Below are 24,642 nucleotides of genomic sequence, written 5' to 3'. Positions count from 1 at the left end.
TCATCTCCCTGATGATTAGTGACGTTGAGCTTTATTTTCATGTACCTGTTAGCTATCTGTAGGTCTTCTTTTGAGAAAAGTTCATTTAGGTCCTTTGCCCATTTTTAAAATCGGGTTGTTTCTGGTCATTCAGTTGAGTTTCTTATACAAAATGGATCTTAACCCCTTAGCAGATGTATGGGTTGCAAATATTTTTTCCCAATTTGTAGGTTGGTGCTTTACTCTGTTGTTTCCTTAAGCTGTGCAGAAGCTTTTAGTATGATACAATCCCATTTATCTATTTTTGCTTTTGTTGCCTGTGACTTTGGAGTCAAATCCAAAAAAATCATTGCCAAGACCAATGCTGAAAATACAGTACATTTTTGATTTCACAGCATAGTTTTTAAAATAGAATACAGTGTCATCAATGGTGCTATTAAATTTCAACATGAAAAATAAGCAATTTTTGAAACAGCTTCAAAATAAACTCTAAGATTAATATTCTACTAAACAATACACATGGCTTTTGTATCAAATATTTAAATTATTTAGTATGGTTTCAATTTAAGTTTTGAATATAAAGGCACTTTTAAGATTATGACTTTAGCGTGTTTCAATAGACTATTTTACTACAATATATCCTGCTTTCTATGAGAAACTTATTTTACATATTAGCTAATGATTAGTATCTGAATGTTATCACTGGACCAGGTCAGAGTTTATAGAAGAAAAATAATTCCCATGCTATTCCTTAAAACCACCAAAGCAATGTTTTCAAGCCACATTTATTATTTTTTTAAATGACTATTGTGCCATTCTTAAAATACATTGGTACTGAACACCAGCACTCTAGATGAGAAAGAAAAAGTCTATAATTAAAATGCTAAATGGATAGGGAATGAAGAAACAATGTCACACATTGTTTTATATTCAAACATGAGCTTTATTAGTATAAAGTAATCATTAGCTAGTGGGTAAAATAACTTTCTCATAGAAAGAAGGATATATTGTATTAAAATGTTCTATCTATTGAAGCATGCTAAAGTCATAATCTGAAAAGTGCCTTTATATTAAATTAAAACCATACTGAATAATTTTAAATTTTGATCTGAAAGCCATGTGGATTGTTTAATAGAATACCAATACTTAGAGGTTATTTTGAAGCTGTTTGAAAAATTGCTTTTTTTTTGAGACAAAGTCTCATTAGAGATGCCTTGGTAGAATGGCATGGTGTCTTAGCTCACAGCAACCCCAAACTCTTGGGTTCAAGTGATCCTCTTGCCTCAGCCTCCTGAGTAGCTGGGACTATAGGTGCTCACCACAACGCCCAGCTACTTTTTTTTTTTTTTAGAGCTTATAGGCGTGAGCCACTGTGCCCAGCGAATTGCTTATTTTTCACGTTTAAATTTAAGAGCACCATTAATGGACACTGTCTTCAAAGGCATTTTTTCTTTCTCACTTTGTTGCCCTTGGTAGAGTGCTGTAGTATCACAGCTCACAGCAACCTCAAACCTTTGGGCTTAAGCAATTCTCTTGCCTCAGTCTCCCAAGTAGCTGGGACTACAGGCATCCGGCTTGGACACTGTCTTAAATTTTATTTTATTATTTTTTTTTTTTTTTGAGACAGAGTCTCACTATGTCACCTTTGGTAGAGAAACATGGCGTCACAACTCACAGCAACCTCAAACTCTTAGGCTTAAGTGATTCTCTTGCCTCAGCCTCCCAAGTAGCTGGGACTACAGGTGCCCACCACAATGCCTGGCTATTTTTCTGTTGCAATTGTCATTGCTGCTTAGCTGGTCTGGGCTGGGTTTGAACCTGCCAGCCTCAGTGTATGTGGCTGATGCCATAACCACTGTGCTGCGGGTCCAGAGCCTGTCTTCAATTTTAGAAACCATGCTGCAAAATTAAAAATTTACATAAATGATGAGGTCAGTGCTGTCAGTGTACAGTGGCTCACGCCTATAATCCCAGCACTTGGGAGGGAGAGCAGGTGGATTGCCTGAGCTCACAGGTTTAAGACCAGCCTGAGCCAGAGTGAGACCCCATTTCTAAAACAAAAAAGAAGCTGGGTGTTGTGGCAAGTGCCTATAGTCACAGCTACTCAGGGGTAGCTATGAAGGGTAGGTGCCTAGTTACGTGGACTTTGGGTCCAGTGACAATAATTTCAACTTACCCAAAAGTTTCCCACTGAGTTTCCATAGGAAGCAAGATGTCAAATCCTTTAATAAAATGACCTAAAAGTACTATATTCAATACAATTGCAGCCAAAAGTACAAATATGTTAGCAAAACAACCTTTTAAAACTATTTTATTCTTTATTCTTATTTTTTTTTTGAGACAGAGTTTGACTTTGTCACCCTTGTTAGAGTGCTATGGCATCCTAGCTCACAGCAACCTCTAACTCTTGGGCTCAAGTGATCCTCCTACCTCAGCTTCCCAAGTAGCTGGGACTATAGGTGCCCACCACAAGGCCTGGCTATTTTTAGAGATGGCATCTTGCTCTTGATCAGGCTGGTCTCAAGCAATCCACCTGCCTCAAGCCTCCTAAAGTGTTAAGATTACAGGTGTGAGCCACTGTGCCCAGCCCAAAGCAACATTTTATTAAGCCTCTTAGATAGCTCAACTTTGGAACTTGTTACACCTGACTCTCTAATTTGGTATGTTTAAGAACTGTATTCATTTAATTTATAAAAACGAAAGTCAATCCAACAGAAAATAAATAGCAGTAGTTTTATTTATTTTAGTTTTTTGAGATGGAGTTTTACTCTGTTGCTCCAGGCTAGAGTGCTCTGGTGTCATAGTTCACAGCAACCTCAAACTCCTGGGCTCAAGCAATCCTCTTGCCTCAGTCTCCCATGTAGCTGGGACTACAGGCATGTGCCAGTATGCCCAGCTAGTTCTTTCTATTTTTAGTAGAGACGGGAGTCTTACTTCTTCTCAGGCTGGTCTCGAACTCCTGAGCTCAAGCAATCCACCTGCCTTGGCCTCCCAGAGTGCTAGGATTGTAATGAGCCACCATGCCCAGCCAGTGGTCTATTTTTTAAACAGATGCCAGTAGTCTATTTTTAAAACAGATTTAGATGTAATATAACTATGTTTTTTCTATCACAGTTGTTCAAAGTAAGCATATTACTTAACAATGTTACCTAGTGTTAAAGAAATTTATAGTACTCTTTTTCAAAATCCTAAAAGTATATATTTTTAAAATACTATTTAAAGGCAACCTATTTCTCCAAATAATGCTATTATCCCTTCATGGTTTCACATGGGTAGGGAGTCAGTCAAGTGTAAATGTGGCCATTTATTAAGGCCTTAGTTTATCCAGAAGTACCACTACAAATTTCCCAGGGAAATCTTGGGGTTCCCAGAGACTGATAGAACATGACATCAATTTGGAAGTAGAGCTATAATTTTAGCAACACAATAAAGGAACATGAGCCAGAATCAGATCTGAGTTTTAGTTCTGAATTTGCCAGTAACAATCTGTGACAATAAAAAATATTTGGGGGGAGTTCTTTTAGCATTTAATTATGGAAATTTCAAATGCATACAGAATAGGGAGAATATTACGAACCCCCATGCCCAACATGTTGATCGTGTTCAATAATGATCACTATTAATACTCCTCCCTCTACTCACCTGCCAGATTATTTAAAAGCAAATACCACAAACTATTTCATTTTTTAACCATAAACATATCAGAATACATCTAAAAAGAATAAAGGTTTCTCTTTACAGCTGGGCTCAGTGGTTTACACCTATAATCCCAATCGGGACAGGCCAAGGCAGGAGGATGGTTTGAGGCCACAAGTTCCAGGCCACCATGGGCAACATAGCAAGACCTTGTCTCTACAATAAGAAAAATGAACCATGCCTCATGGTGTGCGCCGCTAGTCCCCAGCTATTTAGGAGGATGAGACTGGAGGACAGCTTGATCCTAGGAGTGCAAGACTGCAGTGAGCTATAATAGCCAATGTACTCCAGCCTGGACCTAGTCTCTTTAAAAATAATAAAAAAGGGCCAGGTGCTGTGGTTCACACCTATAATACCAGCACTCTGGGAGGCTGAGGTGGGTGGATTGCTTGAACTCAGGAATTGGAGACTAGCTTGAGCAAGAGTGAGACCCCGTCTCTAAAAAATAGCCAGGCATTGTGGTGGGCACCTATAGTCCCAGCTACTTGGGAGGCTGAGGCAAGAGGATCGCTTGAGCCCAAGAGTTTGCAGATTGCTATGAGGCATGATGCCACGGCACTCTACCAAGGGTGACAAAGTGAGACTGTCTAAAAAAAAATAAAAATAAAAAAATTTCTTTTAAAATATAACAACACCATTATAAAACTGAACAATTCCTTATTATATAACAGCCAACATTCAAATTTCCAAGGTTGCCTCATTTTTTTTTTTAGTTACCTCATTCCACCAATCAAATAAGGTTCATACATTGCAATCAGTTGATACGTCTATTTTAATGAATCAATAGGTTCCTCTTTAATGTCTTTTATATCCTACAATTAATGTATTAAAGAAAGTAGGTTGCTCATCCTATAGAATTTCTCATGGTCTGATTTTGGTTGATTGCATCTCCATGGTGACATGTCATAAGAAAAATTTTAAAGGAAAACACACAGGAGCAACCGGAGGGATGGGGAACAGGCACATATCCAAGAGACTATAAGAACAGTATTAGAAAGGCTGGTACTCAGAATGTGCTAAGACCTTTTAAAAATGCAAGAGAAAATTTTTCTCTGAGAAATTTATACTCAGAACAAGAACAACAAAAACAAAGTGTAGGTCTAGTGGCTAAGTACAGATTATTAAAATGTAAAAGTCTGCCTCAGATTTTTTCCCCCAATTAAGATTACTGATACTCCAACCAGAAAGGGAAGAACAAATTGCAAAATGAGGAAACTGAATTCCAAAGCAGTCATGGAGATAAAAGTACCTAACTATTCTAAATGAGTTCAGTTCTACTGTCCCAGATAAATTATATCCCAGTGTATCTGAGAATTCTCAAAGCTCAATCCCCATGTAAATCCTTTGATGGATCAGACTGAATCTAAGAGGATGCTATAAGGAAAACTGGAAAGCAGGTAGATGCCACAAACTATAGACAGATTGACTTGATGTCAATCCCAAAGAAATTTCTTAAACATATTGTTAAGAGCCCTAGGCAAGGAAAAGATACACTCACTAAGAGTCAGCAAGCATTAACAGAAGGCAATCACACAAGATTAACCTTATTTCCCTTTTTGATAGTATTACTACCTAGAACACAAGGGAATATTTTACATACCAAAAAAATCTGTATTTAAACACTAAATTTTCGGGCGGCACCTGTAGTTCAAGGAGTAGGGCACTGGCCCCATACACGGGGGTGGTGGTGGGGGGTTCAAGCCCAGCCCTGGCCAAAACTGCAATAAAATAAAATATTTAAAAAAACAAACAAACAAAAAAAACACTACATTTTCTATCCTACTTTACATTCTTACTAAAGTCTGGGATGAGGACCCTGATGGTATATCTACCAAATTTGCAGACAACACAAAGTTGAAAGGCATTGGTAAATACACTGGTTGATTGGATCCAAAAAGATTTTGACCGGCTAGAATAATGGACCAAATCTTTTTAAAAGAATGAAATATAGGAGGAATAATGTAAAATGTATGATAGGGGAGTCGTGGCATAACAGCAAATCAAGTGCAAACATTTATGTACTTCTGTTGATTGCTCGGAGTGAAGACTGTGATATGACTACCAAAGAAATATGGCGCCTGTGGCTCAAAGGGATAGGGTGCCAGTCCCATATGCTGGAGGTGGTGGGTTCAAACCCGGCCTCGGCCAAAAACCACAAAAAAAAAAAAAAAGAAAGAAAGAAAAAAAAAAAAAGAAATAACATGCTCTTAGGCTGGAATTAACAGAACTATTATGTCCAGAGCAAGGGAGGGTAAATTCCACTCTGCCTCTCACTGATAAGAGTATACTAAAAAGAACATTGTGTACTATTTGGGATACATTTTGAAAAGAACAATGATGAAACAGAACATATCCAAACAGATAAACCAATTTGGTGAATGTTCTAGAAACTAAATGTTGTAAGAAATAAGGATGGTAACTTGGAGAGGATCAGGCAGAAATAGTAGCTGTCTTCAAATATTTGAGGCATTATACAGCAGAACTAGAACCAAGTAGAAATTACAAGATGGTAGGCTTTTGCTCAACCTAATGAGCTTAATAACAACTGGAGTTTAGAAATAGGAATTAGTGTTTCCCTGATAAAGTGTCCAAACAGAAATTTAATACCTTACCAGAGATATTGTAGAAAGTTAGAATATGACCTCTATAGTCTTGTTTCAATTTCTAAAGTCACAATCTCTCTATACTTCAAATTTCTACACCTGTAAGATGAAGGAGCTGAGTTAGTTGAGCCTTTAGGTTCCTTCATTAAACCAACAAATCCTTATTTGTTATCTACCATGTGTCAGGAACTGCTGGGCATTAAAAAAAAAAAAAAAAAAGGAGATCTTACTTTTTGGACTTTGGATTTATATTGGAAGGTATATAAAGTTAAACTTTGTATATAGGCTGATTTTCTTATAGAAAATCTATGTTTAATTTAACTTTTTTTTTTTTGAGACAGAGTCTTAGTATGTCACCCTTGGTAGAGTGTTGTGCCATCACAGACCATAGCAACCTCAAACTCTTGGGCTTAAGCAATTCTCTTGCCTCAGCCTCCCAAGTAGCTGGGACTATAGGTGCCTGCCACAAGGCCTGGCTATTTACTTGTTGCAGTTGTCATTGTTGTTCAGCTGGCCCGGACCTGGCTCAAACAGCCAGCCTCTGTGCATGTGGCTGATGCCATAACTACTGTGCTACAGGCGGCAAACTGTTTAACTTAACTTTTAAACTATTATTGTAAATTTGATATGTACAATATGTATAATTATGAAGCATAACAAATAAAATGAACTCCTATGACTCACAATGTTACCTGAGAATTACATTAGCATCAATACCAGTGCAGCTCCTATGTGTTCTATTCCATCTGCCTACCTTACCCTTAGAAGCAACCACTATCCCAGATTTTGTTTAACAATCAAGTTTCATTGTACGTGCATGTATCCTTAGATAATGTATTAATTTTTTATATAGTAAAATGCATGAATAGATAATTTCATAGTATAATATGAAAACATAATATATTAAGTTTTTTTTTGTTTGTTTGTTTTTGAGACAGAGTCTCACTATGTCGCCCTAGCTAGAGTGCTATGGCATAACAGCTTACAGCAACCTCAAACTCTTGGGCTTAAGTGATTCTCTTGCCTCTGCCTCCCAAGTAGCTGGGACTATAGGTACCTGCCACAACGCCTGGCTGTATTTTGGTTGTAGTTTTCCTGGGCTGGATTTGAACCCATCAGCTCTGGTGTACGTGGCTGGCACCCTAGCCACTGAACTACAGGGGCCGAGCCAAAGTTTTGGTACTTTTGAGTTTTGTTTTCATTGATACACTTTCAAAGAAAAAAGTATTAGACACTAAAATAAATAGTACTGCACTAGAAAAAATCTAAGTATTCCTGTCAGAGTAAAGATTACTCTCGTCATTATACATTGCATTTAAATCTCACAACTGTGCAGGCATTTACTAGTCTCCTCCTGCTTCTTCCTCACCTGGGTTACCAGATTTTGCAACCAAGAATATGGGATACCCAGTTAGGTTCCAATTTCAGATTAAACAACAAATACATTTTTAGGGCTCTGCGCCTGTAGCTCAAGTGGCTAACGCGTCAGCCACTTGAGCCAGAGCTGGCAGGTTCGAATCTAGCCCTGGCCTACCAAACAACAATGACAACTACAAACAAAAAATAGCTGGGCGTTGTGGTGGGTACCTGTAGTCCCAGCTACATGGGAGGCTGAGGCAAGATAATTGCTTAAGCCCAGGAGTTGGAGGTTGCTGTGAGCTGTGATGCCACAGCACTCTACCCAGGGCAACAGCTTGAGGCTCTGTCTCAAAAAAAGAAAAAATACATTTTTAGTACATTTATCTGAAATTGTAATTTAAATGAGTGTCCTGTAATCTAGCAATTTTAACCCACCCCAATAATTTGGTAGATAATTAATCCTATGATCTGTTAGTGTGTGATGAAGAAACAAAGTAAGAAGAATTGAATGGCCAGTGTCACTGCCTAAATATTCATCTAAGTGTTTAATACTGTTCACTAAATGGGGGAAATTTTTTCATGTGTGTATTCGGTCTAAGCTCTTCCGGACAGTGCATTTAGTATATATGCTCAAATGCAAATACCATATATGGTATTATATACATTTATTTAAAAAGCTTAGTGAAAAATAGTAAAGTGTATTAATGGCTTCATGTTTTGGCTTAGATTGTTCCCCAACCATCATAAAAAAACAAGATGGCTACTGTAACACATTGACAACATCTCTATAGATATGTAAATTGACATATAACCACTATTTATAAAGATATTTATATGAAACTAACCTCAGTCAACATGTTCGAAATGAAGTTAACCTATATAGGTCAAATAAACTTCAACGGCAAACTTTCTATGTAAATATCAATTAAAAATATGTTGTCATTAAAAAAGGGATTCAGTTACTATACATACAAAGTCATTATAGGATACTGTCTTCACCGTATAAAAATAGTAATAGAAATACTTCAGATATATTATTTCTAAATATCAATAAAAACCTGATGAGCACTCTGCAATATGAAATAGATTTGCTATCCAATTCTGTTGACACATAATCTCAACATCCTCCCACAACCTGAAGCATTAATAGCTCCTAGAATTGAATGGCAATCAGTATAAATTTGTATTAAGAACCTGTATAGGTTAGATTCCCCAGACAGAAGTTAGTTGCTCTGCCATGCCTGACTTACTGTAAAACTCAAGTTTTGAAATCAGCTACTGACATGGCTGACTATATCAGGAATCTAATTTGGTTTTTCAAAGCTTCCATAAGTGGTTTTTCTCGAGGCAATTACTGAATCACCTTTTCCCATTTTAAACTCAAATCTTTACCACTGATGTGCTATGGCCTTGGGGTAATCAGGACTTAAAATCATGGTGCAGTGCTTAAGTCTATTTTTTTAAAAGAACACTGAATTTCTGTAGAAATTCTGAGTTTCAAAGAACCAGATCCCATAAGCCATCCTACCTCTAGTTTCTTACCCATTATCTATAGATAAATCCTTCCGCCTTTTGTGTTTGTTGTTTCTTGACTACTCCTTACCTAAAAACAAACCCCTCTGTCAATAGGGAGGAATCAGTGTGCAGACTAAACCTGTATTTGCACCCTGCTTCATATTCAACTAAATCCAAGTAGGAACTCAAATACCCATTAAAGGACAAAAATAAAATATATGAGAGATTTCACACTTAACAACTCATTTCCAGATCCTTGTTATGGTTTATGGAAAGAATATACCAAAACAATAGGATGATATAGAAAAATAAACTATAAAGGTATTTTTTTGTCAATAAATGGACTTGATTTTTTTAAGGCTCTGGGAAAAAAAGGTGGTTTGCTCTGAAGCAGCCTCTCGCCAGTTTGTAAAATTCCTCATAGACTCAAGTAAAAAGGAGCAATGACATGGAGGAAGTATAAAGTGAATCTGCTAGAATAAAGTGTGTTGCTTGGGAAAATTTTTTCTTATGGGAAAGAGACTACCAAGGGTTTAACTGGGAATTACCCTGTAGTTTGATTTTGTTCTTAGCCCCCGCTATCATTTGCCATAAGGAAAATATAAAAGTAAGATGAGCTTAAGCAGTACATCAAGGATCCAAGCAGAGCAAAGAATAGCTTGGCTGTTCTAAGAAAGTGCTGGGATTCTAAGGTCCTTGAGGTGAACAAGATATGAGCATAGATAAGGCCTGAGCTAGTCATTAAAGTAAGATGCTAATTAAAGGGTTTTGATTTCTAAAGCTGAAAAAGTAAGATCTGATAGCAAACTAAGATCAATACTCAAGTGCTACCTAAACAGGGAATCAGAAGATTTCTGGTGCCCAGAAAACACTGATTCTCTTTCTTTCTTTTTATTTTTTTTGCCCACTGAGGCCAGGCAGAAAAACAACAACAAAAACCATGAAGTAGAAAACAAAAATAAAAACAGACCAAACAACTAACCCCAGGTTAGACCAAAAATTGAAAATAGTTTAGATTGAGAGAACAAGAGACAGCATTACTTTTTTTTCTGTTTGTTTGTTTGAGGCAGAGTCTCACTTTATCGCTCTGGGTAGAGTGCCATGGAGTCCTAGCTTACAGCAACCTCAAACTCCTGGGCTCAAGAGACACCCTTGCCTCAGCCTCCCCAGTAGCTGGGACTACAGGAGCCCAACACAACACTGGGCTAATTTTTTTATCTTTAGTAGAGACGGGGTCTCTCTCTTGCTTAGGCTGGTCTCAAACTCCTGAGCTCAAGCAATCCACCTGCCTCAGCCTCCTAGAATGCTAGGATTAGTTTGCTTTCTTCTAAAATCTTGCTCTAAGCGCATAGCTTTTAAAATTTGGTATGTAGTATTATAAATTGGGTGTTGAACTATATATACTAATTGTATTAATTAGTTATATTCTGTGGAAAGTTGCTATATTCTATGCTAAGCATGAAAACCCCTCATAGAAGACTGAGAAGTCAAGAAGCACCTTCAACCTAAAAATAACACTACGAAATGGCATTTAAGTCCAGTAGTCTTTCAAACCCCAATCATTTGTGACAGTATCACTCCCATTCTCATAGCACTATTTTAAGTTGGCTACTACCAAAAATACCAATACCGACTACACTTGAAATGTCTAACAAAAAACTGGAAAAGAGGCACCTGTAGCTCAGTGGGTAGGGTGCTGGCCACATACACTGAAGCTGACGGGTTTGAACCCAGCCTGGGCCAGCTAAAACAACAATGACAATTGCAACAAAAAATAGCTGGCCTTGTGGCGGCTGCCTGTAGTCCCAGCTACTTGGGAGGCTGAGGCAAGAGAATTGCTTAAGCCCAAGAGTTTGGGGTTGCTGTGAGCTGTGACACTACAGCACTCTACCCAGGGAGACAGCTTGAGACTCTCTCAAAAAAAAAAAAAAAAAAAAGCTGGGAAAAAATAAGTGCTAGGCAATCATAAACTGGTCTGATATTTCTAAAATATCCTGGGGATCCTCAAACTGCGGCCCGCGGGCCATATGAGGCAGTGTGATTGTATTTGTTCCTGTTGCGTGACCGGCGTTTTGTTTTTTAACTTCAAAATAAGATATGTGCAGTATGCGTAGGAATTTGTTCATAGTTTTTTTTTAAACTATAGTCCAGCCCTCCAACAGTCTGAGGGACAATGAACTGGCCCCCTGTTTAAAAAGTTTGAGGACCTCTGTTTGACTAGGCAGAAGAAAGTAAGAATCATTCAGTTCGGCACCTGTAGCACAGTGGTTACAGCGCCAGCCACATACACCAAGGCTGGTGGGTTTGAAACCAGCCCAGGCCAGCTAAACAACAGTGACAACTGCAACAAAAAATAGCTGGGTGTTGTGGAAGGTGCCTGTAGTCCCAGCTACTTGGGAGGCTGAGGAAAGAAAATTGCTTAAGCCCAAAAGTTTGAGGTTGTTGTGAGCCGTGAAACCAAGACACTCTACGGAAGGCAACATAGTGAAACTGCCTCAAAAAAAAAAAAAAAGTAAGAATCATTCAAATTCCCCTTGACACAAGGCAATAAACATTTATTAACAAGATTAACAAAAAGCTGAGAATATAACTATGATAATTATATAATAGGAAATTAAATCTTCAAGATATGAATTATTACTTTTATCTTTTGAAAGGACATTTAAATAAGTTAGGTATTCTACTTCTACAAATACATTTTGACTTCTACAAACATATTTCCGTAAGATTTAGTATTAAGCACTTTATAAATTCAGTTTTTATGCTTTCTTTGAATTTCTACTTCTGCATTCTTTTATGAAATATGTATCAAGCACTTGACAAATATTCTAGAAAAATCTTAATTTACCGAGAATGCTTACCTACATAAAACCATTCTGCAGGCCAAGTTTAAACCCTTTATTAATTACAAAAAAATTATTCAATCTTATTTATATATTTAATTACTAATCACTTAATTTTTTAAATTACTAGTGATTAGGAGTGCATTTTTCCCATCACTTTGATAGCCAATAGAGGTTTATTAGATGGAAATGTTAATAACTACCACATACATTGTGACTGTTAGAAAATGCATTTGAATGGGGAAAGGGACAAAAAGAAACACTGTGCTTCTAGTTAATAACTTATTGTCAAAAATATGAATCAGAGCTATACTAAAACAAAAACAATGTAGCTTAACAACTGACAACAATCTATAACACAATTACAGAATAAAAAATCTGGGATTAAGACTTTTTGATGAGGCACTGAAGTCCAAATTAGTAGTGGCTTATACCCTGAGGGGGTTTCCCTTAGGAACAAAGAACATACCCTTTGAAATGCAGTGAACAGGGTCAGGAATTCCAGCTCTTTTGTAGCAAGGTCATTTTCTGACCTGTCTACCATACCATAATCAATAATGTCAAAGCTCAAAACAAAGGGCATAAAAATACTTCCTTTACATTATTTTACAAAGTAAATTATATGTACCCAATAGTATCATAAAATGTTTATAGTTTAGAAAAGTAGGGAGGATCCTAATGTTTAGGGTGCCACTCATCTAATTAGCACAGGTTAGTAAAGTCCCAACTTTTGATGGTTATGTCTTTTTTTTTTTAAGACAGAGTCTCACTATGTCTCCTCCCTCAGTAGAGTGCCAGGCATCACAGCTCACAGCAACCTCAAACGCTTGGGCTTAAGCGGTTCTCTTTCCTCAGCTTCCCAAGTAGCTGGGACTACAGGTACTCACCACAACACCCAGCTATTTTTTGTTGCAGTTGTCATTGTTGTTTTAGCTGGCCCGGGCTGGGTTTGAACCCAGTTGTATGTGGCTGGCGCCATAACCACTGTGCTATGGGCACCAAGCCTGATGGTATGTCTTACCTACCCTGACATGCCAATAATTGTCCCACCTATCTCACAGAACTGCAGGATAATCAGAAGCAATAACATAGTGAAAGAAATTTTGAAAATGAATGCCCAACATTAGTTGGCATTATCCTTCTTTTGTGTGTAACAATATACAAAACTATAATACTTCTTTCTTCTTGTGAGCATATTCATCCCTGTGAAAAAAGTTAGTAACAAAGAATTGACCTGACTGCAGGATAACTGACAACACCTCCCAAGGCTTCACTGTTAACATTTAAGATTTATTAAGTACAGAATGTCCCCAAGTTGCAAAGGTCCCATAAATTCAAACCACTCTCCTCGCCTCAGCCTCCTCCCTTATCTCCTTCCTTTTATAGCAACTGGTGTATGTGTGTGGTTGGGCGAGACTGAGTGGAGACTGAAGAGAACCATGAAGTTCAAAAGTGGAAGAAATTGTGAAAAGCAGACATCACAAAACATCCCCAATGAGCTATCCCCTTCCCCACTGAAATCTTCTGCCCCTAATATACATCAATTGTGGACATGTCTCTATCCTTGGAAATAAGTCAAAAGTTAAAAGTCAACAGCTAGGAGCTATGACCTGGAATGTAACAGGGGTAGTAAAGTTCACTTAAAGGAAAAAGGACTGATCTCAGTCATTAACCTTAATCCCTTAAAGCAATCCCATAAAGATAAAATACTCACTGCAAAGCACAGACAAAACCACTTGCTTTCACTCACAAAGGTCCTAGGTTTTATCATGCTACCTGTTCATTCTGTTCACCTATCTTCCACTAATTCAATGACTGAGCTTCACCTGTGACAATAACCAATCCCACTTATCATACTCACCAACTCATTCCCTTTGTCTAATTTAACCAATTTTTTCCTTAATCCTTCCAGAAGTTCCCACCCTTTACACTTCTTCCATCACTGACCCTTCTCAGTTGTAAAAAGCAAGAAATTGTTATGCTAGAAAATCTCTGCAGTAATGACATTGGATAAACCAGGAAGGAGAAAGCTGGCAGTAAAAGGGGTATAATTGGGGCTGAGGTAAATGTTCAAACCACCTGCTACTGATGTGTGTTAGATAGGCATAATTTAAAATACAGGTTTTTGAAAAAACACTCAAATTGTTAAATAGTAATGCTAATAACCAGAAAGGTGATTCCATCAGTCTCACAATTTAAGTAAAGACTTTCAGGGACACAGTTAAAAGAGGACTATGGATGTTACCTTCATTTGCAGCTATTCTTACCAGTTTAAGAGCAATGTCACAAAGAACACTCCCCCTCCCTTCTCTTGAGTCCATTTAATAACCAAGATGCCTACTTCTGTGAAAGTGAGTTTGTATAGAGCACTACATATTATTTATTGGTTTTCTAGAAAGTCTAATTTGTGGTGCATAAGAATGCCCATGGTTCAATAAGTATTATACTGTAATAGTCTATTATAATTAGTAGTGGTCAAGTAGGTTTTATATAGGTATAAGCTGCCTATTGGAGAATATTGTTAAAGTTTTCTACTGAAAGTTTCCAAAAATCTTATGCTTCACCCTTGGATTTTTATTTTTTTATTATTGTTTTTATAGAGAGAGTCTCACTTTATCGCCCTCGGTAGAGTGCTATAGCATCACAGTTCACAGCAACCTCCAACTCCTGGGCTTAGGTGATTCTCTTGCCTCAGCCTCCGGAGTAGCTGGGACTACAGGCGCCTGCCACAATGCCCGGCTATTTTTTTTGTTGTTGCAGTTTGGCCAGGGCTGGGTTTGAACCCAACACCCTTGGTATATGGGGCTGGCACCCCACCCACTGAGCCACAGGCGCCACCCTGCACCCTTAGATTTTTAAAAAGTGGGCACTCATCCCCCTTTAAAAATTTTAAGGATCAAGAGTTCTGTGGAGAATGTAAAATTGCTCTTAAGTCTATTTGTACAATTAAAGTTCCCCTTGTAGCATTATCAGAATGACAAAGGATGTTTTTAGATAGGATATCTGAATCTTAAAATGAAACCATTCAGATAATGATTTAAATAAAAATTCAAGGCCCAGCAAGGTGGCTCACACATGTAATTCCAGTACCTCGAGAGGCTGAGAAGGGTGGATCCCCTGAGCTTGGGAGTTTGGGACTAGCCTGAGTAAGAACACTGGAAGATATTGGCCTGGGGAAAGACTTCATGAAGAAGACTGCCATGGCAATTGCAACAACAACAAAAATAAACAAATGGGACTTCATTAAACTGAAAAGCTTCTGTACAGCTAAGGAGACAATAACCAAAGCAAAGAGACAACCTACACAATGGGAAAGGATATTTGCATATTTTCAATCAGACAAAAGCTTGATAACTAGGATCTATAGAGAACTCAAATTAATCCACATGAAAAAAGCCAACAATCCCTTATATCAATGGGCAAGAGACATGAATAGAACTTTCTCTAAAGACGACAGATGAATGGCTAACAAACACATGAAAAAATGTTCATCATCTCTATATATTAGAGAAATGCAAATCAAAACAACCCTGAGATATCATCTAACCCCAGTGAGAATGGCCCACATCACAAAATCTCAAAACTGCAGATGCTGGCGTGGATGTGGAGAGAAGGGAACACTTTTACACTGCTGGTGGGACTGCAAACTAGTACAACCTTTCTGGAAGGAAGTATGGAGAAACCTCAAAGCACTCAAGCTAGACCTCCCATTTGATCCTGCAATCCCATTACTGGGCATCTACCCAGAAGGAAAAAAATCCTTTTATCATAAGGACACTTGTACTAGACTGTTTATTGCAGCTCAATTTACAATCGCCAAAATGTGGAAACAGCCTAAATGCCCACCAACCCAGGAATGGATTAACAAGCTGTGGTATATGTATACCATGGAATACTATTCAGCCATTAAAAAATTGGAGACTTTACATCCTTCGTATTAACCTGGATGGACGTGGAAGACATTATTCTCAGTAAAGCATCACAAGAATGGAGAAGCATGAATCCTATGTACTCAATTTTGACATGAGGACAATTAATGACAATTATGGTTATGGGGGGGGAAACAGAAAGAGGGAAGGAGGGAGGTGGGTGGGGCCTTGGTGTGTGTCACACTTTATGGGGGCAAGACATGATTGCAAGAGGGACTTTACCTAACAATTGCAATCAGTGTAACCTGGCTTATCGTACCCTCAATGAATCCCCAACAATAAAAAAAAAAAAAAAATTGCTTCAAAAAAAAAAAAAAAAAAAAAGAAAAAACCTAGCTGGGCTTCATGACTGGTGCAATCACAGGCGCCTATAGTCCTATAGGAGGCTGAGGCCAGAGGATTGCTTGAGTCCAGTAGTTTGAGGTTGCTCTGAGCTAGGACACCATGGCACTCTACCCTGGAGGGGAGGTAACAGAGTCAGACTGTCTCAAAAAAAAAAAAAAAAAAAAAACAATGTACGTCAAGTAACATGAAAGTGTTAAAATAAAGACCCATGCAACTACAGTATTTCATTTTTACTTTTCCCTTCCTGTTTATTCAAAGGTTTTAAAGAAAGATACATACATAACATTTCCCATTAAAATTTCTAAATAGTTTTCTAAAATTAAAAATAATTAATCTAAAGGCCAAACATTCTTTCTACAACCTATAGAAATCATTTTTGTTAAAAGCCAGATTATTTATTTGGCAGTTGACGAAGAATCAAGATGCTTTTAAGTTATTTAGCTAGTTCATGATGATACTGAGTATACAATCACATTTGCATGTATTATTTCCTAAATGGTCCCTCTTGATCTTGAAATTTATTCCACTTGATATTACGAAGGGATAGCCACTAGATGCCAATGATGGAATCCATTCAATCTTCAAGGCCATGACTAACATTGAATTTAGGAAATTAGGATGAGAAAATTGCTGCCTAAACATGTTTTTGTTAAATTCTGTATGTTTAAAAAGGTTTGGAGACAAAAAGGTTTTGTAGACTTAAAAAAGCAACTGACTCTGATGGAATGCCAAATTGTAAACTGCCAGACAGCTGCAGCTGGTAATAAAATGCTAAAACCTGAAGTGCTTAACAGAACCTGATTATATGGTAATCCTAGTATTTGAGAGAAGGCAAAAGAGCTAGAAGAATAACTGATAGACCAGTTGTCATAGTAACCAAGATAAATTTGTATACTGACTGGGGAAAACACCGAGGTTGCCATCAGGTATGAGGCCCACATTATATCTCAGGTGCTTTTTCCTCAATTTTGAATCATGAAATGACAGACTAACACAAAGACTGTTCAGTTTGAAATAAGAGAATAGATAGAGTTCCACTTTGAAGAGTAAGGAAAGCACTCAATTAAAGGTTTAATGGGTTAGCTGAATAATATCCAACAATGAGAGGGGAACAGCCTTTGAGAAAGTTTACAGAAATCAGCTTAGCTCTTGGATATAAATCAGAAATGCAGGTTAATATCAATTCAAGTTAAATATCAGGCTAACATAAAATATATAATTTTATTACTTTAACTTTTGTTTGAGGTATTTCTTACAGGTTATTAATTTCCTACAGAAAGGATTATATAATCCACACTGTGTTTGTGCATATCTAAATGGTGGGATTTTCTTATCTCAGCTATCCATGCCCCAGGAAGCAGCCTGATAACCAGGTCTCTAAACCCACTGCTGGGGCTCTCTTTACCTCCTTCACCACAGCCTCCATGATTTCCTCTTCATACTCCCTTTCTCAGCCTCCACTACCACCATCTCTACTATTCTAGGAGTAACTACGAAGTTGTAGGCAGAGTATGAAAAAGAAACAAATGGTCTTTTCAAGGGGCTTGCCTGGCAAAACTCACCTCACTTTGTAAGTCATAAAAATAATTGAAGAGAACACACAGAATGTTGTGTAATGTAAAGGTTATACAATAAATCTCAAATATCAATTAGAAATTATTTTCTGGGCGGCGCCTGTGGCTCAGTGAGTAGGGCGCCGGCCCCATTTGCCGAGGGTGGCGGGTTCAAACCCAGCCCCGGACAAACTGCAACAAAAAAATAGCCGGGCGCCTGTAGTCCCAGCTGCTCGGGAGTCTGAGGCAAGAGAATCGCGTAAGCCCAAGAGTTAGAGGTTGCTGTCAGCCGTGTGACGCCACGGCACTCTACTGAGGGTGGTAAAGTGAGACTCTGTCTCTACAAAAAAAAAAAAAAAATTATTTTCTATTCTATACGACCACCACTAAACTTCACATCCTAAAACTAGGTGTTTGAACATTTAAAAAAAAAATCAAGCTTTATCTACCCTATTTTATAAAGTAGATTATCAAAAGAAAAAAATAAAGTTTTCAATTTACAGGAGTTTGTATAGATTCAAATTGAGCCCCCAGATGCCATATTGCTAAGGACTGTCCTACCTCCATGAGTCACCAATAGCTGAAAGACACTAAATTTAAAATTGAATTTACTGATATGTAGGAGCTTTTTCCCCACTTCAATACAGGGTGTCCCAAAAGTTGCCCCTAACATTCCTATACATATGTAAAATGGGAAACTGTAGCTAAATATACCTTTATTTACAAAATATTCATTACATCTGGGAAGCAAGGTAGGTGGATCGCTTGAGCTCAGGAGTTTAAAAACAGCCTGAGCAAGAGGGAGATCTCATCTCTACTAAAAATAGAAAAACTAGCCAGGTATTGTGGTGGGCAATAGCTGTAGTCCCAGCTACTCAGAAAGCTGAGGCAAGAGAATCATTTGAGTCCAAGAGTTTGAGGTTGCTATGAACTATGATGATGCCATGGCATTCTACCCAGAATTTATTCTGTCTCAAACAAAATAAAACATTCATTATAAAATTTTACAAAGAAGTGGCCAACTCGTAGAGAATACCCTGTTTCCCCGAAAATAAGACATACTCCGAAAATAAGACCTACTTACAGGAAAGATAAGACGTCCCCTGAAAATAAGACCTAGCGCATCTTTGGGAGCACACCTTAAAATAAGACACTGTCTTATTTTCGGGGAAACAGGGTACTTTGTAAATTCTGTAATGAATATTTTGTAAATAAAGGTACATTTAGCTACAATTTCCTATGTTCCCTGTGTTTGGTGACTTTAGGGACACTCTGTATATTGCATGAGTGAAATAAAAAATATTTATAAATATATTTCTATCTATCCACAAAGCCAACAGCAATCAAATATAATCTGTGATCAAATACAACCTATGATTAAATGTCAATTCATGAATAAATAGCCATTTTAAGAAAACTTTCCTAAAGTAATATTACACAAATATTTTAAATTAAAGCTTATAGAGAGAAATGTCTCTAATGCCATAGTAAAGTGAGAAGCTGAGTTTTCAATAAAGGCAGCTATGCAACTTTTTTAGACCTAACAATTCTTCAGGATAGTTTGATATCAGTTCCCATGACTTAATTATTTGCCATTACTTTAATATGAATATGGCAGATTGAGGTTAACGCCAACAAGACTCCAAAGAATAAAATAATGTAAATAACAACCACTGTTCTTAGACCAGCTATTCTGCCACTGTTCTACATCCGGACTTAGAAAAAATTAGTGAGTGAAAGTTAGGATGCTAAAATAGTCGATGTCTTTTGATGGGCAAGACATGAAGTAACAGGGCGGCGCCTGTTGCTCAAAGGGGTAGGGGACCGGCCCCATATGCCGGAGGTGGTGGGTTCAAACCCAGCCCTGGCCAAAAACTGCAAAAAAAAAAAAAGACATGAAGTAACAGTCAAGTTAGATAGCAGTAGACCATCTTATGATCCCAGATAGCAGGTTAAGTGCCAGAAATCTAAAGCAGAATACCCAGCAATATTTTACCTCCTTCTGCAGACATGGCAGCATGGTATAAATGAGGAATCAAGAGACTTGGATTCTAGTTCCAAGCATGCCACTAATCAGCATGCGTTGATTCCCCTCTCTGAGCCTGGGTTTTACTTTCTGTTAAATGGGACAGCCGGGCTAAATGATCTTTAGTACCTTCCTACACTAAAAATAACATGACTTTCTCTTTCTTCCAAGACCTCAAAAATACATTGGCTGCCACTGAAAAATTAAAGTGCTGAAAACATTACATTTATTTTTATAACATATTCTCAGTGCCAGCGTTTAGAACGTGTAGGTATAAACCACAGGAGTTATTAGTAAGAGCATTCATCTCCTATATAATTACCCAGTAGATACATAATTTCAAATTTCCTATCTATGGGTCTTAAACCATGCACCAACCATTAAGTTTAAACTAATTTAGTTTACATTTAGTTTACCTTTAAACTAAAAGGTAAAAAAGAAATCACAGAAAGATTTCCTAAGAACAAAAGCTTATCAATTAAAGTACATGACTAAACCTCAGTACAATTTCAGACATTTAGAGTTGAAAGTGTTCTCTAGAGTATAATCTCAATTTAAACATGAGGAAATGAAATTACTCATAGTCCAGGGCTCTTTTCTACTATACCACAGGTTCCTCCTCCCTTTCCTGCTCTATCAAAAGACAGTGCAGCAGCAGAAAGAACACCAGACTGTCAAACTGGTCTGAGTTCTGGTCCTAGCTCTGCTATTAATTTGCTGTGGCACCTTGGATGAGTCACTCTCCCTCTCTGGGATTCAGGTTTTATAACATTTTATATGAAAGAGATGTCCCTTTTAGATGTAATAAATTATGCTCTTATAAAATTCCTCTCAGACAAAACAAAATTATACTTTCCTAAATGATAATGTGAAAATTTCTAACCAAGAGAACTAAAATGTTTAGGCTTCTGGTTTTAAATAGATGCATTGATTCAATTCAGCAAGTTGGTCCTAAGGCATTTTACTCCAGAACCTACTGGGAGAGATTTCTCCTATCACCCTACCACCACCCTCCACACACAACCTTGGAGCAGCTATGATATATTAGAAAAAAATACCGGGCTGGGAGTCCAAAGAGCTGATCTCAAATCTCAGCTCTGCCACTTACAGGCTGTATATTCTAGGACAATTCACTTAACACACTATGAGCCTAAGTTTCCTCATATGTAAAATTGGACAATAATAAAACCAGACCTAAAATATCAATCAAAATAAAGTATTATAAATGTGATATATATTGCAAAACTGAGCAAGTGGAAATGATCTGCCACCGTGGAAAAGTGTGCTGTATTGAAATCAAAAGTCTTTCAACTGGACTGGCTTTTAATTTATTAAGTTTGCTTTTGAAGACATCATTGGAAGAAAAATTCAAGAAATAACCTGATTTTAGGAAATGGACTATGTATTTGGATTCTGCTCATTAACAAAACATGTGAAGTAAGTCTCAACTGCCTACTCGGTTTACTACAATTTGGTGAAATAGTCTGTGTACTCCCAACAAACAACAGCAAGGATCATTTCTTAAAGTGGCTAAATTCAGTTTATTAAACTTCGTAAGAGTTTGTATGATATGCCACTCCAGTTCATATCAAGGGGTAGAAGGTAATCCCTAATGACCAAATATCTAGTGATGCCATCTGTTTCCACAAATCAAAATTTCTCACTGCATTTCTAGGTTACTTGCCCAGCGAAGAAGTCTCCTCACAATACCTTATGCAAATGACAAAATCTACCACAGGGGATAGAAGGAAATGTAAATGATGCTAACTTTTTTCTACCCTTCTCTACTGCTACTTCTTTACAGATGCAATTCTCCAGATGAGTCTATTCTTCTCCAAATCCTCTAATACAGCAAGGAGCTGGGAACTTCACTATTTACCCTGCAGTTTTATCCATAGAGCTTTACATGCTCAGTATTTGGGCAGGTTAAAGTTACAATTAGAAAGTTGGATCACAAGAGACTTTTTCACTTTTCAGTTGGTATCAGAGCATCAAAGTGCTCCAGAAGCTATAACATCCCATGGGAGAAATTACTCTATCAATTCTATCAAAATGACTCATCCAGTTTAGATAAGTAAAATAGCTCCAAGTTCTATATGCTTCCTCACAAAGCACTGGGTAAAGTTAACAAATTTGCTAATGCCAAGAAAGGAAAGAGAAGAGAATGAACATTTGAATGTTTTTTCCATGCCAGGTCTGTACTAGACGGTTTACACAGGTTCTAATATAACTTAACTGTCCTTTGAAATTAAACTTATTCAGTGAAAAGAAATAATAGCCACATAACAGTTCTAAATTGAGAGTACACATATAAACTGATTGTCATTTCCCTTCCCCACCCCAATATACACACATAAAAGTACTAAAGGATTTGGTCTCTCATTTAATCTGAATTGATAGATCACTACTTTGAAGGGAAAAACCATACACAAAAAATTAAATTTCAAGGAAATCCAATACATTTATAAATCCAAAAGTATTTTCTATCCCCTGCTATGTAGCTATAAACTTGTCTCAGATATTGAACTTTAAGGAGATTCAGTGCCCTTTCAATATTGGCCACTGCCACCCCCAAATTCCACAACAGGGATATTAAGATTGGTGAAAATACACACATCTCCAAGTCACAACATACATGTCTGATTTTGTTGCTGTAATATTTTTGGTATTTATTGTGTATAATATACATTAGGTTTTAGAATGACTTCTAGAATGTGTGCATAATTCTATTTGCATCAAACAGGGTACTTCTTCCACTTTGTAAGCATGAGAATGAAGGCAGCTGCACTCCGGAACCATGTTAGTGATTCATGTTAACACAAATTTTACTAGTTCTCAAGTAGAGCATGAAAATATATTATTTCCCTACCTCTAGTTCCACAAACGTCTGTAGAAGAGTTTGGCGACATCGCTTTAAACACCGTTCCAACTTGAATAGTGGAACAGTGGGAAACAAAGTAGAAGTCCCAGTCAAGTGAAACATTCCAACTACGGTACTTCCTACTCAGAATCACCCATATTAATCACCACTAAAACATCTTGCAGAATTAGATCAAGAGCTCAAAGCTGGGGCTCTCCTTCCAATCACCAGATTACTCAGCACTTGTTTGTATTTCTGTAGTTGGTTGTGTACATTTTGGTCCTGATTCCTTTTTAGACCGCATTCTCCCTAATGGTAAGTACCTTGTCTTCAATTTCCATTGCCTCATGTTAAGGTGCTACTGCTATTTTAATAAAGCACTGTTGATCTAGCGTACATCAGCTAAAGGACTTTCTTAAGCAAATACCCAACCTTCCCCCAGCTCCTTTGCCGTCAGTGTAAGGAAAAGAGGACGGCAAATAGGGGAGAGTTACAGCCACCTCTCAAATGAATAGGTAAGTTAGCGGTAAAAGGAATAAAGAAAACGATAAGTTCAATTTCTCTTGTTACTGCACCTTTAATCTATGGTCCCCGAGGCCAAAACGGATGTTTTAAAATGTAAGCTCTGAACCCCACATATGCAAATTTCTGGCTCTCGGGCACGTAAGGTGTACCACCTCACAGAAGTCTGGACAGGACGGGAAAGGGGCTCAGAGAGAGCCCGTGGGGCGAGTTTATCAGGGAGAGGGGAAGGAAGATGCCCGAGGTAGGCGATTCCCCTTTCTCCGACTCACCCCGCCCAAAGGAGCCCCAGTTCTGGGTTCTAAAGTACTCGAGAGAGACCGAGAGGAAGATAGGTGGCAGACACAGCGGGATCTGAGAGGGATGTTGGGGGAAGACACAGGAGACGCCAGGGAACCGGGATGCCCGGCTTCCGGGCCACAGGTACAGTTACTTACCCTACGGGGTAGCCGCCCCCTAGGTGCACATCTTCAGGGGCATCATAGAATTCCTCGGTGTCGCTTTCCGACGCCATTTATAGGACACACCCGCGGGTGAGGGGGCCGGCGCCGCCTGGAGGAAGGGTGACTCTGGTCTCCTCCTGGTCGTCCTCCACCCCAGCAAGACTGTGGGGAAGTGGGTTCCAGGCGAGGCTGAGGAGGGAGCAGACGGTTTGAAGTGAGAAGCCGGTTAGGGGAAGGGGGCCGCCTTCAGTTGCCTAGCTTCGGGAATGACCGGCAGAGCTGCCTCCAGAGGAGGCGGCTCTGGGTCCAGGGACTGCTACTATCACCGCTCCCGGCGATAGGTGTATACGGAGCGCGAAAGAGGCGGTGGCTCTCCTCAGTGGGGGAGAGCGGGCGCGCCGGCGACAGCGGCTCGAATTTCTTCTGCAGCAGCAATTACAGCAGCTGGGAGAGCTACTTGCCTGCAAAATACCGACGCGCACCTACCCTCGCGAGATTTCGGGAGGAGGCTAATTAAAGCGTGGGCGGGGCGAAGAGGTGGCGGGGCCGGTTCCAGAGAGGCAGCGCTCTGATTACTTCTGCCCAAGAAGCCTATCAAAACGGCGCAAGCGCGTTCAGGGTGTTCGGTGGGGCCGGAAGTAGCTAAGAAGGGAGGGATTGAGCCTCCAGAAGGGAGGAGTCTAGGACCTGCGCAGTAGCTGTGAGGGCGCGCCCCCGGCGTAGATAGGGGGTCCTGCGGAACATCTGGCCCGCCAACTGCAGTTCTAAGAGAAGCATATTAAGAGGGATAATTTTAAGTCTGTTTCTTGTGAAGAAATGCTGTCGGGAAACGTTAGTGTGGCCATTTTGGTTTGTATTTACGTTGTCTTATTATCCAAGCCCAGAATACCCTACCCAAGGGCGTGGGCAGGTCCACCACCGTTAGTGTTACAGGAATAACTCGCCCTATTCACTACAAGATCTCTAATT

General features: G+C 38.6%; 1 protein-coding gene across 1 annotated transcript in view; it reads right to left on the bottom strand.

Annotated features, from left to right (window-relative positions):
- WDR44 (WD repeat domain 44) overlaps nucleotides 1-24,175 on the bottom strand; it is a 95,725-nt gene extending 71,550 nt beyond the window's left edge. Inside the window, exon 1 of the mRNA XM_053580312.1 lies at nucleotides 23,668-24,175. Coding sequence (XP_053436287.1) covers nucleotides 23,668-23,744 — 77 coding nt within the window. The 5' untranslated portion in view covers nucleotides 23,745-24,175. The remainder of the gene's footprint in view (nucleotides 1-23,667) is intronic.
- Nucleotides 24,176-24,642: the final 467 nt, after the last annotated feature.

This window comes from Nycticebus coucang, chromosome X, assembly GCF_027406575.1.
Source record: "Nycticebus coucang isolate mNycCou1 chromosome X, mNycCou1.pri, whole genome shotgun sequence".
Lineage (NCBI taxonomy): Eukaryota > Metazoa > Chordata > Mammalia > Primates > Lorisidae > Nycticebus > Nycticebus coucang.
Note: the sequence above shows the minus strand (reverse complement) of the source record. Positions and strands in the feature narration are given on the sequence as shown.